This window comes from Sapajus apella, unplaced genomic scaffold, assembly GCF_009761245.1.
Source record: "Sapajus apella isolate SASKATOON/1434 unplaced genomic scaffold, GSC_monkey_1.0 scaffold121, whole genome shotgun sequence".
Taxonomy (NCBI): domain Eukaryota; kingdom Metazoa; phylum Chordata; class Mammalia; order Primates; family Cebidae; genus Sapajus; species Sapajus apella.
Window position 1 is genome coordinate 3471044 of NW_022437061.1, and position 14941 is coordinate 3485984.

General features: G+C 44.5%; 1 protein-coding gene across 1 annotated transcript in view; it reads right to left on the reverse strand.

The window, feature by feature from the left end:
- The window catches only part of PPEF2 (protein phosphatase with EF-hand domain 2), a 41457-nt gene that overhangs the window by 23015 nt on the left and 3501 nt on the right, over positions 1-14941 (reverse strand). Inside the window, exons 2-6 of the mRNA XM_032261046.1 lie at positions 12108-12180; positions 7997-8124; positions 7785-7842; positions 2360-2535; positions 614-728 (exon numbers count right to left, since the gene is read on the reverse strand). Of these exons, the coding sequence (XP_032116937.1) occupies positions 614-728; positions 2360-2535; positions 7785-7842; positions 7997-8124; positions 12108-12162 (532 nt within the window). The 5' untranslated portion in view covers positions 12163-12180. The remainder of the gene's footprint in view (positions 1-613; positions 729-2359; positions 2536-7784; positions 7843-7996; positions 8125-12107; positions 12181-14941) is intronic.

A 14941-nucleotide genomic window follows, 5' to 3' on the forward strand; every position in this document is an offset into this window, starting at 1 on the left:
AAAAAAAAAAAAAGAGGAAAAAAATGAAATTTAAAAAAAAAGTGTATGAACATTGCAAGGCAAGCAAGACCTATCTGCAGGCTGCAGGTGACCCTAGCAGTGCCAGTTACAATCCCTGGCGTACTGGAGCCTCTCTCCGCCAGGTTAAGGTGTGGGACGTCAGTCTGTAAGGACGTTAACCATCACTGGAAACATAAGATGGGGAAAATTGTCATTACCAAGACTTCTTTCCAGGACAGGAATGTCTGTGGTTGGGAGGAATAATTTCCTAGTCACCAGAGCTTTCTCAAGTACCATTCAATAAACCATCTTCTAACAAGGAGGATCTGGTTATTTGCAGGGATTTTGTTTTGAATGAAGAACAGGAGTTTGAGTAATATGCATTGCTTGGGAAAATAAAGCAGAGGCTGGGCCCTGAACTCCACGGTCCACTTCGTTGTGCCACCTCTTCTTTAAGTAAATGTGGAGTGCATATGCAGATCATGAATTTGAAGCAGTGAAACTTGGCTGATCATCACATCCCCCTGCAGCTCCACCGCAGCTCCTGCATCCCCACATGAGCAGAGCTTTCTTGTTTGTCTACCATGGAAAGCCGTTTCTGACCAGCTCTTACCACACACTGTGATCTCCTCACTGTAACAGGTTGAAACCCGGTTGATGTTTGGCAGCTGTACCAGATGTTTCTTGGTTTCATACAAAAGGTTCAAGACGTAGCGAGCGTGGAGCTGCTACTAGGAGGAAGAGGAGGGAGGGAAGAAAACGACATGATATTCGTGAGGGAAAATGGTCCTTACCTTTACTGCTTAACAACCCCAATCACCCAAGACCCCAAAAGTAACCCCAGTAAACTGCTCCTGGGACCCTATGCATGGGTCCTTTCTTTATCACCCAACTTCTGCCCTTGTTTCTGCTTTTCATCATCCCCACTTGTCCCTCCTGCAAATATTGAGCTACTTTTCTCTTTCCTCTCTACTCTATTAAACCCTTCCTTGCCTTTAGCATAGGAGGACCACATGATTGTCTCAGTGAAATGTGACTAAGTGCAGAGGCCTTGATGGCACTGAGTGATCCTGTCATTACTGGAATATATCAGCTCAGCTCCTCCTGCAAAGAGCTACATTCATGTGGAAGAGGGGAAAGATTGGATTCTGACATAGAGCCAGAAGCTGACATTTCTCTTTTTCTTTCTTTTTTTTTTTTTTTTTTTTGAGACGGAGTTTTGCTCCGGTTACCCAGACTGGAGTGCAATGGCGTGATCTCGGCTCACTGCAACCTCCGCCTCCTGGGTTCAGGCAATTCTCCTGCCTCAGCCTCCCGAGTAGCTGGGATTACAGGCACGCGCCACCATGCCCAGCTAATTTTTTGTATTTTTAGTAGAGACGGGGTTTCACCATGTTGACCAGGATGGTCTTGATCTCTTGACCTCGTGATCCACCCGCCTCGGCCTCCCAAAGTGCTGGGATTACAGGCGTGAGCCACCGCTCCCGGCCGAAGCTGACATTTCTCACCACCTCTGCCCCTACCCGCCGAGCTCCGAGCCGCTATCATCTTTCATCCCGACCACTGCTGTAGTCTCTTGACTGGTCTCCCTGCTTTGGCCCTTGCCCCCTCCACCCTCTTAACACTGCAACCAGAATGATTATTTTAAAAAACAAGTCAGATTATGTCATTCCTAGTTCTGTTGTCTCCGTCTCTTTTGGAAGAATAAAAGTCCACCCCCCTCACCGCCATAACTCTCCCGCTGCCTCCCTCTTCTCCAGCCACAGTGGCCTTCCGAGGTCCTTGAACAGTTCAGTCAAGTTTCTGCCTCAGGGCTTTTCCACGTGTTCCTCCCTCTGTCTGAATGCTCTTTCCCCAGCACATTCCTCACCACCTTAGACCTTTGCTCAGAAATCACCTTCCCAGACAACTCTATAAGATTGCTATTTCTTCCACCCACAACTTAGTTTATAGCTCTTATCACCTTCTAATATACTATAAAATTGACTTCTTTATTGTTATTTGTTGTTCATTGTCTGCCTCCCCAATGGAATGCCAGCCTCATAAGGGCAGAGATTTCATCTGTTTTGTTCACTGCTGTGGGTCAGTGCCCAGAGCAGTGTGGGGCACAAAGCAGTGCTCAGTAGTTTCGTGTGGGATGAATGAACATTGAGAGATTATGTGATTAGGAAGAAAAGCTTCCAATCGTCAGAACCGGCTGATTGACCCAAAGATCCTGGCTAAGCACAGCGGGGGTAGAATCTGTCTAGTGGACTCATGACATGAACACCCTAAATCTGAGGCCATTCTTTCTGTGCTGGGTTTGGTCTCCATTTACACATTTCATGGAGATGGTGGTGACCTGAGTTCCCCAACTTACTTGTTTTAGTCTGAATGCTTCTACAAGGGCAGTAGCATGGTCAGGCAGGAGCGGGAAGGAGAGGTGTGGTCCCCTGTAACTGTCAGGTACCTCTATGGACTCATAGTCACTGCATTTCTCCATCTGGGAGTCCTGGGCAAATCTCTCCTCAGTGAATATTCGGGTCAGGAAGTCCCCTAGTCCAGATAGAAAAGGTAGACCAGCTTATGATCATCTGATCACAAAGTCTGCAGACACTATAGAATAGTCCTTGGCTGGGCATGGTGGCTCACACCTGCAATCTCAGAACTTTGCGGGGCCAAAGAGGGAGGATTGCTTGAGCCCAGTGTGGGTAACTCCCCCAACCCACATAGGCACAGAGGAAGGAGAGCTAAGCAGAATCCTGGCACAATTAGTGCCTGAAGAATATCTCAGTAGTGTTACTACTCAGTTATATCCCTTTATATAATCCTCTCTTTATATAATCATATGTTAGTTCATAGAATGAGTGCCTAAAGAATATCTTACCACTCAGTTATTCCCATATATATATATAAAACTATATCTTAGTTCATAATCGGAGGAACGCCTAGAGTAGACACAGTACAGAGCATGAATTAAGGAATAAGCAGCTTATAGTCAGAGGAATGTCTGGAGCAGACACAGTGCAGAGCATGATTTAAGGGAAAAACAGTTATACCAGGACAAGAATCCATGGCTCAGGTGGCAGCGTTCAGTATTGTACTCTTCTCCTCTCTGTCTCATCCCCTTCCTATCTCCATTCCTCTCCTCTCTCTCTCCTTGTTTCAGTTTAAACTTGTTTTACTTTATAAATTTTCATTTGTCTTCCATTTGAAGAGATCTGTTTGTAGATGCTATTATGGTCTTGAAAGTGCAGCTCTGGCTGGGCATGGTGACTCATACCTGTAATCCTAGCACTTTAGGAGGCCAAGGCAGGTAGATTGCTTGAGGTCAGGAGTCAAGAGACCACACTGGCCAACATGGTGAAATCCCGTCTCTACTAAAAAAACAAAAATTAGCTGGGAATGATGGCTCGTGCCTGTAATCCCAGCTACTCTGGAGGCTGAGGCATGAGAACTGCATGAACTCGGGAGGCGGAGGTTGCAGTGAGTCGAGATTGAGCCACTGCACTCCAGCCTGAGTGCTAGAGTGAGACTCCATCGCAAAAAAAAAAAAAAAAAAAAAAAAAAGGATGTAACTCTATGAGCAGTGACCTCAACCGTTCACCATACTGTCCTCACCACCTGAAGCAGGGTTTAAAATTTTATAGGTACAAATGAAACACTTTTAGGAACACAGAAACGAAAGAAAGTAGAGAGGGATAAAAGGAGAAAGGAAGAAAAAAATATAGTTTTTTGAATTCCAAAGTAAATAATTTAATTATGAAATAGTTATATAGTTTTATAAACATCCCTATAAAGAACCATTGGGGCATAGCTTAAAATGGGTGTCAGAAAAAAATAGATAACAGAAACTCTATTTTTCAATAGTAATAGTATTACATATGTAGTACTAAATGTCTTCCTAGTTTGTGTTTGATTTAGTGATGAAAATGCTCTGCACGTTTCTCCAGCTGTGTTCCCCTAGCAGACTGGGACATGCAGTGCTCTAAGGGCAGCTGTTAGCTCTCATGCACTTTTATTTGCATGCTAAGAAACAGCAGCCTGGTACATGAATAAAACATGCTTCTTTTTATCACACCCTCCCGGTAAGTTACTTCTACCTAAAAGTTTTCTTTTGAGAAAGTGGGCAGAAGAAGCTAATAAGGCAGATTTTTAAAGCAATCATTCTAACAATTCGCTTTTTGTGATTTCAACTTTCATCATATAAACAATCTGCGGAAGTAAGACTTCATGAAACATTGAAAACAACAGATGCTATTGAACATTTTACTATTGCTCTAACAATAGCAGTTTTCATTAATTCTACTTTCTCATCTTGAAATAGAAATAGTGTATCTTTTTAAAATATGACATTTTTAGCATGAAAAAATACTCCAGTGTACTGGTACTTTTTATGTAATCATTTATAGCTGCAGAGGAAAATCTTTCAAACACAGCCTAATATTACCAAAAATCACAATGTAGTGATTACGTGTACTGTTACAATGTAATACCGCTATATCATGTCAATAAAAGGCACAACAGTTCTTATTATTTAAGAAGCTCACCTTTAGAAATGCATTAGTTGGATATGTCTTCAAATTTAAAATTATCATATTAGTGAATCTACTGTATCAAAATGTGGTAAAGATATACGTTTTTAAAAAGTTATAACTCATACAGGGCAGGGTTTTATTAAAGAATCTTTTGAAGATGGTAAATTAGGAATTGAGCACTAAGGTTTAAAAATAATAAATTTTTCTTTGTGTCTATTTGCCATTTCTTACTTTAAAACCATTGAATAGGAGCTTCCTTGGAGAGTTTATAATTTATTTGCCCTATGCCTCATTTTAATCATCTAAAAATGCTTGCCTCTCCATGTAATGGGAACTCAGGATGTGATATTTATGAAGATTAATAACACAATGTTAATCTAAAATTTTAAGAAATTCCACTCAGTTAATCTCTTCACAAAATAAGATCACTGTATTAACTCATTATTCTCCTGCTCTCATTGTATTTATGTGCATGGATGAGACAGAGAGGAGAAGAGTAGAGGGAAAAAGAGAGGAGAGAAGTAGGAAGGAGAGAAGAGGAAGAGAGAAAACATTTATTTTAAATCTCAAAGCTATTTGGGGAGGAGGAAAAAGAGGATGTGAAATTTCTTGTTATAAGCACTTATTGTCATGATAGACTGGACAGGGAAAATGTGGCACATATACACCATGGAATATTATGCAGCCATCAAAAACAATGAGTTTGTGTCCTTTGTAGGGACATGGATGAACCTGGAAACCATCATTCTCAGCAAAAGGACAGAAGAGCAGAAGATCAAACACCGCATGTTCTCACTCATAGGCGGGTGTTGAACAATGAGAACACATGGACACAGGGAGGGGAGCACTACACACTGGGGTCAGTTGGGGGGAAATAGGGGAGGGACGGTGGGGGGTGGGGAGCTGGGGAGAGATAGCAAGGGGAGAGATGCCAGATGTAGGTGATGGGGAGGAAGGCAGCAAATCACACTGCCACATGTGTACCTATGCAACAATCTTGCATGTTCTTCACGTGTACCTCAAAACCTAAAATGCAATAAAATAAATAAATGGGTTCAGTATTGTAAAGATACCCACTGTATGGCAGGCTTGGGGCAAGAGCCACTCCTCCTGATAAAGGAGTTGTAGGACCTTGCTCCAGTTCTTGTGGAAGGCTGCCCTCAGACTGGCAATCCCTCGAGCATCCGAGGGCTCAAAACCCCTCCAGATAATCACAACTTGGTGACTGTGAAAGTAAATTTATCAGCTCTTGTTAACTGTGCTAACTCAAAAGCATCCTCCTATAGAACCCACTGGAAGCTGCCAGCAGGTGGCAGTAGACCCTGACAGCTCTGTCACTGCTGTGTGACTTAAGCAACCTCCTATAGATCTTCTTAGGAGTAGTATGCCCATAGATAGAGGTATTGCACACTGCACCGTCTCCACTGCACAAGGCCCATCTCCATGCCTCGGTGACCTAATGGGGGTGGAGCCCTTACTGCACATGGCCCACCTCCTTGCCTGGATGACCTAATGGGGTGGACCCCTTGCTGCACATGGCCCACCTCCTTGCCTCAATGACCTAATGGGGGTGGACCCCTTGCTGTGCACTGTCCACCTCCTAGCCTAGGTGACCTAATGGGGGTGGACCCCTTGTTTCATTGCTCATGACCCTATCGCTATCCTTAAAGATGACTTCACTCATTACCCTTCCCCCTAACCTATACTCAATAAATACAGACACTTCTGGACATTCGGGGCCTCACCTGTCTCCGCTTATAGGTGACATGGCCCCCCTGAGCCCAGCTGCATTTTCCTTGTACTTCTGTGTCCTGTCTCTTTATTTCTCAGATCCTGCGCCTCAGCACAGCATAAGGCACACCCCACGACCCTGTGGGACCCTTAGTCCTACACCCAGGAGTTTGAGAACAGCTTAGGCAACATAGGGAAACCTTGTCTCTACAAAATTTTTAAAAATTTAGCCAGATATTGTCTCGCACGCCTCTAGTTTCAGCTACTTGAGAGGCTGAAGTGGGAGGATCACTTGAGCCTGGGACGCAGAGGTTTCAGTGAGCTGAGATCACACCACCGCACTCCAGCCTGGGCAATGGAGTGAGACCCTGTCTCAAAGAAAAAAAAAAAAGTTCTTCCCTGGAATATTGCAGCAGGACATGGTAAATCTGGCTTTAGCTCCAGCACAGAAGAGCAAAAACGAAGGAAAAAGTGACAACAGACTAGGATGGACAGGAATAAAAAGTCATGTTTTCTACTTTTATTCTAAAAGATCAAGATTTGTCAGACTTAGAGAGCACAGAAATTTAGGGACCCAGATTTGCAAGCAGGAGGAAAAGAGAAAGTCAGGGTGGAAAAATCATTCACCGGCATTTATGTTGCACTTACTGAGCGCAGCAGGTGCGTCAGACCTTGCAGTGCCCTCCAGCAGCTGCCAACTGCCAGCCTCTGCGTCTCTAGCCTGAGGGCTTATTTCCTGGACCCGGGTGGCAGGCCAGAAATGCTATGGAATAAACAACCTCCTGGCTGGGCCCAGTGGTTCACACCTGTAATCCCAGCACTTTGGGAGGCCAAGGCAGGTGGATCACTTGAGGCCAGGAGTTGGAGACCAGCCTGGTTAACATGGTGAAACCCCATCTCCACTAAACATACAAAAAAAAATTAGCTGGGTGTGGTGGTGCACATCTGTAATCCCAGCTACTCAGGTGTCTGCGGTTCAATCACTTGAACCCGGGAGGGAGAGGTTGCAGTGAGCCAAGATCATGCCACTGTGCTCCAGCCTGGGTGACAGAGCGAGACTCTGTCTCCGAAAAACACAAAACAAAACAAAGCAAACAAAAAGCCTCCCTCCTATTCTTCCCTCCCACCTCCCCAGCTGCTTTCAACTAATGACTCTTTGGAGTTGACACAGAAAGACTCCAGTTCCCTCTGCCTGCAGGTGGGAAAATTCTGAGGCTTGTGTTCTGCACTGTTTCCCAGGCACACTGAGTTGCTGGACTGGCTGCTGTTCCTTTCCTGAATCCCTTCCCCACTCCCTCCCACCCCCAGTGTTTCTTGAACTTAATAAATGAACTCCTTGCACTTAAACTCTTGTCTCCAGGTGTGTGTTTAGGGGAATTCAGCATAAAATCCCAGTCTGCCATTTACTTGTCAGCCCCTTGCTCATTCCCTGGCTGTCACCGGATTCATGGTTTCACCCCCTGTGCATCCCCCACTTCACCCTGCAATCTATGTCCTTGCGACAGGAGGACATGGCATGTGGCAGTTCATACTCACTCTCGTTGTGGCTGCTGGGGGTGAAGTGATCCATGAGATAGCTGAAGAAATCATGGAGCTGCAGAAGAACCCAAGGAGACTTGGCTTTAGAGATGAGGGAAAAGAGAACCCACGAGTAGTCCAGTTGGGCTCGCCTTAGGAGCACCTGGGCTCTGCTGCCCAAGGGCTGAAAGGCAGAGCAGGAGGCAGCTCCATCCCACATCTCATAGTACCTTGACTTGGTCTTGCTGCCCAGCATATTCTATAGACTGGAAGATGTTCCAGGTGCAACGCCGCCTCATTTCCAGGCGGGCCATGTAGCGCCGGTACCATCTCTGGATCAGGGCTGCTGCCTTGAAGGCTATGACACAGATGGAGAAGCAAGCCCATGAGCTGGGACTCCTTGGGCCAGGGGTTTGGGGGTAGGGAGAGGAAGCTGCTCGGCCCTCTCTGACTGAACACGTGAGGACAGGATGGCGGGGAAGCACTAGCCACGGACGCCCATAGGAAGTATTTGCCTTTCTGCTGGCAATAGTGCTTTTCCCCATTTCCAACCCTTCCCCCTCATTCCTGCCTGATGGTTAAACTAATATCACTGTAGGTTTGTTTGTTGTTGTTGTTGTTTTGAGACAAAGTCTCACTCTGTTGCCCAGGCTGTAGTGAAGCAGCATGATCTCAGCCACTGCAACCTCCACCTCCTAGGTTCAAGCAATTCTCCTGCCTCAGCCTTTCAAGTAGCTGGGATTACAGGTGCATGCCACCATACCAGGCTAATTTTTTATATTTTTGGTAGAAACGGGGTTTCATCATGTTGGCCAGCTGGTCTTAAATTCCTGACTTCATGATCTGCCTGCCTCAGCCTCCCAAAGTGCTGGGATTACAAGTGTAAGCCACCGTGCCCGCCCACTAATATCACTGTAGGTTTACTGGAATTCCCATTTACTGATAAAAACATTTCTGTGTAGGGATGAAAAGGTTGGACTGCCAGGATTCCAAGAAGATGTAAACTCATGAGATTGCAAGGATGAGGCATCTCTGACAGGTTATAACGCATGAGTGGGGTGGATATTTTGATATTGCAACAACAGACTGGATGTCAGGACACCTGAGTTTTAGACCTCAAACTGCCCTGACAAGCTCTGTGTTTTCAGGCAAGTCATCCAGGGCTTCAATGTCCTCATCTGGAAAAGGGCAGGACCAGATGGAGACTGGGAAAAACAAACAATAAACAAATACTGAAATTAATGCATCATACAATGTCAGGGGGTAGCAAGTGTTTCCCAGCTCCCATGCTTGGCATCCCAGTTCTGTGATATCCCTGCAGGCTTTAAGCATCCCCGTCACAAAATAGCACCAACCAGGCAGTCCCCCACATGGCCACTGGGCCTCTCATTTTTGCCAGGACCTGGGTGACCTGCTAGGTTACCTGGAGGTGCTAGGTGACCAGGCAGGGCAGGTTAGAGTGATGGTTTCATTCTTTATATAAGGTTTAGGACCTGTGGTCAAGTATTGCTGCCAGAGAAGGGGACAGCTGTCCACATAACTAGATTCTTCTTAAGCTCCAAGGCCTAGATATGCTGCTGGAGATGAATGGACTATTTGTGGATAAAGCTGGATTAGAAACCCTGCAGGCTGACCCAGGTCAACCTCATAAACAGTAGACAGATTGATTTAATATATTTAGCTTGCATTAGAGAGATAATAGAATTCTTGCTGATTTTCCTAACAGGAAAGGTGATGGTGACGTGAGAAAAGAGAAGCTGGGAGGAACTTAAAGCTAAACTTGATTTCCTATGGAAAAAAAAAATTCATATTACTGGTATTTCTCAAAGGCACTCACTAAATAATAAGTGATGAGGTTGAACCCCACCGACTGACTTCTGTAAAACCATGTTCAGAATAGTGAATGAGGCCAGGTATGGTGGCTCACCCCTATAATCCCAACACTTTGGGAGGCCAAGGCTGGTGGATCACCTGAGGTCAGGAGTTCAAGACCAGCCTAGCCAACATGGCAAAACCCGTCTCTACAAAAATACAAAAATTAGCTGGGTGTGCTGGCAGGCATCTGTAATCCCAGCTACTTGGGAGGTTGAGGCAGGAGAACTGCTTGAACCTGGGAGGTGGAGGTTGCAGTGAGCCGAGTGAGATTGCAGCACTGCACTCCAGTCTGTGTGACAGAGGGAGACTCTGACCTGAAAAAAGAATAGTGAATAAAAGATCCAGGGCTGGCGCTACAGATTCTTCAGGGACTCCTGGTAAACATGCAAGCTGCTACCCCTCACCCTGGTCCTGCAACATCAGAATCTCTACAGATGGAATCCAGGAAGGAATCTGAAGTTTAACAAGCTCCATACATAATTCTTACTTGTGCTAAAGTTTAAGGACCACTGAGGAAGATCATGGACATCAGGTTGTCTGCTAACACCTTGCCCTGAGCATTCTAAGGCCAGTGCTGTCAATGATGAGACATACATATTATATCCTCAGTCCTGCTTTGGCTACGAAGGCAGGAGAAATGGGCAACACCTCTCATTCTCCCTCTTTCTTTCTTTCTCCTGGTTGGCTATCTGGGGAGGTGTGAGGGGGCTGGCTTGTCTTTAGTTGAGATGGGCTCTGGGAAGTGCAGGATCTTTTAAGATTCTTTATCTCATCATGTATTTTTAACAGCACAATGCAAAAATGTAGAGGCACCTCTTACTTGGGCCATGTGTAAACTAAATTATTAAGGCACACGTTACAAATACACCTGGGCTGTAAAAGCTCCACATGTAACAACCCTGTGAGAAAATTGTGAACCAAGGCAATGCACAGTAGACTGTGGGAGAACCGGTAACTTATTTAAGAAAAATAGAACAGAGAATTTTTTGATGATTACCCTCTTATTTTCATTATGTTTTTCAACAATATTTATGTCTCTATATACAACACTGATCTAAAGGAAAAAAAATGATACCTGTAGGAAGAAGTGCCTTTCTCTAATGGAAGTATAAGCTTGCCAAAAGGTAAGCAATAAAAACTTAATGAATTATGATATCACTTTAAGGAAAATAGAGAGGCCAGTATCGACTTCCAATAAGAAATGGCATGCTTAAGTAGATGGAGGACTCCCTCACACTACAACACACTAAAAAAGCTGCATAACATAAGCTAATTTTTTTTTTTTTTTTTTTTTTTTACAGATAACTGAAGTCGAAAGCATTGAAGGGAGATCTCTGGGTGCCAGAAATGAAGATAAAACCCATAGCCAAGGGCAGTTACAGTCATTAAAGTCAGGCAAGCCCCAGGGGAATCTGGACCAGACACATGTCTCAGGAGCTGGGGGTTTAACACCCATATGCGGATGGGAGTGAGTTCTTGGGTTCTGTGCATGACAGGGAGTGGTAACTGGACTGTCTGTGAAAAGGCAGGAGCTGGGGAAGTTTCTGTACCTTGAGCGATCTAATAAATCTCTGCCTCCCAACCCCCATGGTAACAGGAGGTAAGCTGACCTAGAACTCAGAGTCCTCAGTGAGATAGGAAGTCTTAGCTTGTGGTGTGTGGGGGTTGAATTTGTGTTCTTCACAAGATAAGGAAACCCTGAGCTGAAGCTAATTCCAAAATTGGTCCAAACAAATGACAAACTGGGAATAAAAATTGCCATTCACATCACAGTTGATATCCTTACCATATTAGAAATGGTTTCACTCAGTCACCAGGCTGCAGTGCAATGGTGTGATCACAGCTCACTGCAGGCTTGAACTCCTGTGCTCAAGCAGTCTTCCCACCTCAGGCTCCCAAGTATCTAGGACTACAGATCCTCACCACCACACCCAGCTAATTAAAAAAAATTTTTTTTGTAGAGATGGGGTCTTGCTATGTTGCCCAGGCTGGTTTCAAACACCTGGGCCCAAGCTAGATTCTCTAATCTGAGCCTCCTAAAGTGCTGGGATTACAGGTGTGACCCACATCTCCTGGCCTATTGTTTTTAAAAACTGTTAGATTAGCCACGAGAGGGGGCTCATTCTTCCTTCTTCCCACCTCATGACCTTTGCACATGCTCTACCCTCTGCCTGGAATGTGTTTCATCCCCTCTTTGGCCAACTTTATTTCATTTATTTGTACATGGGTAGTTAGGGATCAACCCCAACGGACAATACTAACTCCCTGAGCAAATTTTAATTCTCTGAAATATACATCAACTGGACATTTTGGTGGGCATGACACAAGGAGGGGAAGTTGACCTCTAAGAGTTGGCCTGAGGAGAAATGTAATGGTTTTGCTTCTACCTTGAGAATCCCCAACCCTCTCCATGCAATCTTGGCTTTGTGGTACCCACAGCTGGTTTGGAAAGTGGGAAACACATACCTCTCTCTGCATTCTGGAAAGCAAAATGATGTTGGGTGGATGTGCCGCTTCCCATAGTTTAAGCACAATTCTCCTGCAGGACACAGCAAATCCAAGGCACAGTGAGCTGTTTGCTGACAGAAGGAAGAGAGAATCTGTATTAGGAGATGCAGGCAGAGTATTAAATCAGGTGGGCCAAATTGTCTATGAATCATGTGAGAGCATCCTCCCCACCTCTCCAGACTCAGTGCACAAGATGTTCCTCCCCTGGGAGTTCCCTCCATTTGTCATTCCCTATGTCTCCTGTTTCCAACCTTTCCACTGGCATTTCCTTTCAGCCTAAAAACATACTGAAATCTCTTATCTTGCACTCTCAAAGCAGTTCATCTGCCACCTCCTCCTCCTTTGACCTTCTATATTTCTCCAGCTGTCACCCAACCTCTCTTCTCATCCAGATTTATCTCAAGAGTAGACTACAGATTTTCTCTTTACTTCCTCTCAAAATTACCTTTTTCATCCTCACTATTGATCAAAGCCTTTCCTGGTGTCTCTAATGCCTTCATCTTTTCAGTCCTTACCTTGCCAGAAGAGCAAGGCCATCTGTCTCTATAGGCCTCACCTTTGTTTTAATTCTACACCTTGACCTTCTGTGATGCCAAACTCTTGTGTTTGCTCCCAACTTTCTGACTTATTCTCTCTGCTTCTCGAGCTGTCTGTCCTTAAATGTTGGTTTTTATTTGCATTCTCTTCTCAAATACCTGTTGATCTCACTTGGTATATGCTCCCTGGATGCTTTAATTAACTCTCATATTTTCAGCTCTCAATTCCTACCTCTCAGATCTCTATCTCCATCCCAGATGATCTCGAAACTTCAGCCCCACATACTCAGCTTCCTTGCCAAAAACTTTCATTGGGGTGTCTCAGACTCCAAACAGAACCCATCTTTCAGGTCTGGTGCAGTGGCTGATGTCTGTAATTTCAGCACTTTGGGAGGCCAGGGTGGGCTGATTACTCGAGGTTAGGAGTTTGAGACCAGCCTGGCCAACATGGTAAAACCTCATCTCTACTAAAAATACAAAAAAATTAGCTGGGTGTGGTGGCGCACACTAGTAACGCAACTACTTGGGAGGCTGAGGCAGGAGAATGGCTGGAACCTGGGAGGCAGAGGTTGCAGTGAGCTAAGATGTCAAACCATTGCTCTCCAGCCTGGGCAACAGAGCGAGACTCTGCCTCAAAAACAAAAACAAAAACATCTTCCCCAAAGGCCTCGTCTTTCTTCCCTTTCTTCAAATTCTGTACTTTAACTATCATGACCTCTGTGTTTTTGCTCTTACCTGGAATGTTCTTCCTGTCGCACTTCTCTTAAGCTGGCCAACTTTATTCATTCCCTAAGGCTCACTTTAAGCATCACATTCCTTAAAGAAGCCAGTTTGACATGCCCCTCCTCTGAGCTCCTGAGCATCCTATTCACATTTCCATCACTGCAATACCATATCACACTCTTCAGTCTTGTGTCTGTCTACTTAGGCTGTAAGTTCCTTCAAAGAAAGACTGTAAGCAAATTCAGCACTTCATCCCCAGGATTTAGCACAGTGCCTGACATAGAGTAGGGATTCCATCAATATTAATTGAAGAAACTTTATGCCTTACTTATTTTTTACTGGCACATAATAATTGTGCGTATTTATGGGATACAACATGATATTCTGATACATGTATACACTGTGTGATCAAAGTATGGTAACTGGCATATCCATCACCTTAAACATTTATCATTTCTTTGTTATGAGGACATTCAGAATCTTCTCTTCTAGCTATTTGAAATATACAATACCTTATTGTTAACTATAGTCACATACTATCCAACAGGGTGCCAGAACTTATTCCTTCCACCTAGCTGTAACATCATACCTGTTAACCAACCTTCCCCATCTCTTTCTTCCTTCTGTTTTCCCAGTCTCTGGTAACCATTATTCTATGCTCAGCTTCCATGATCTCAATTATTTTAGCTCTCACATATGAGTGAGGTCATCCAGTATTTGTCTTTCTGTGCCTGGCTTATTCTAGTTAACATAATGTCCTCCAGGTTCACCTATACTGTCACATAGAATAGGATTTCATCCTTTTTATAGCTGAATGGTATTCCATTGTGCATATATACTGCATTTTCTTCATCCATTCATCCAATATAGGTTGATTCTATGTCTCGGCTATTGTGAATAATGTTATAATAAACATGAAATTGCAGATGTCTCTTCAAAATACTGATTTCACTTCCTTTGGATATACACCCGAAGTGTAGTGGGATTGCTGGATCATTATGCTATATTTCTGTTTATACACTAACACTTTCTCTAGTTCTTCTTTAGGAAGTAATGTGAGATGTACTGACTTAACATGAGTGGATTCCACTTCTTTTATTCTTTTCTCTACCTCGCCTCTACCCCACTCTCCTCCCCTATTTTTGAAGGTTGTGGTATTGGGCATTATCAAAGAGTTGTTATCTTTTTCTTTGCCAATCAAAACTAAAGACTCATCTTGCTTCTGTTAGCTAGTTTAGTTTGAAGAAAGCCGGAGGAAAAAAGACTGATCTCTTGGCCGGGCGCGGTGGCTCACGCCTGTAATCCCAGCACTTTGGGAGGCCGAGGCGGGTGGATCACAAGGTCAAGAGATCGAGACCATCCTGGTCAACATGGTGAAACCCCGTCTCTACTAAAAATACAAAAAATTAGCTGGGCATGGTGGCGCGTGCCTGTAATCCCAGCTACTCGGGAGGCTGAGGCAGGAGAATTGCCTGAACCCAGGAGGCGGAGGTTGCGGTGAGCCGAGATCGCGCCATTGCACTCCAGCCTGGG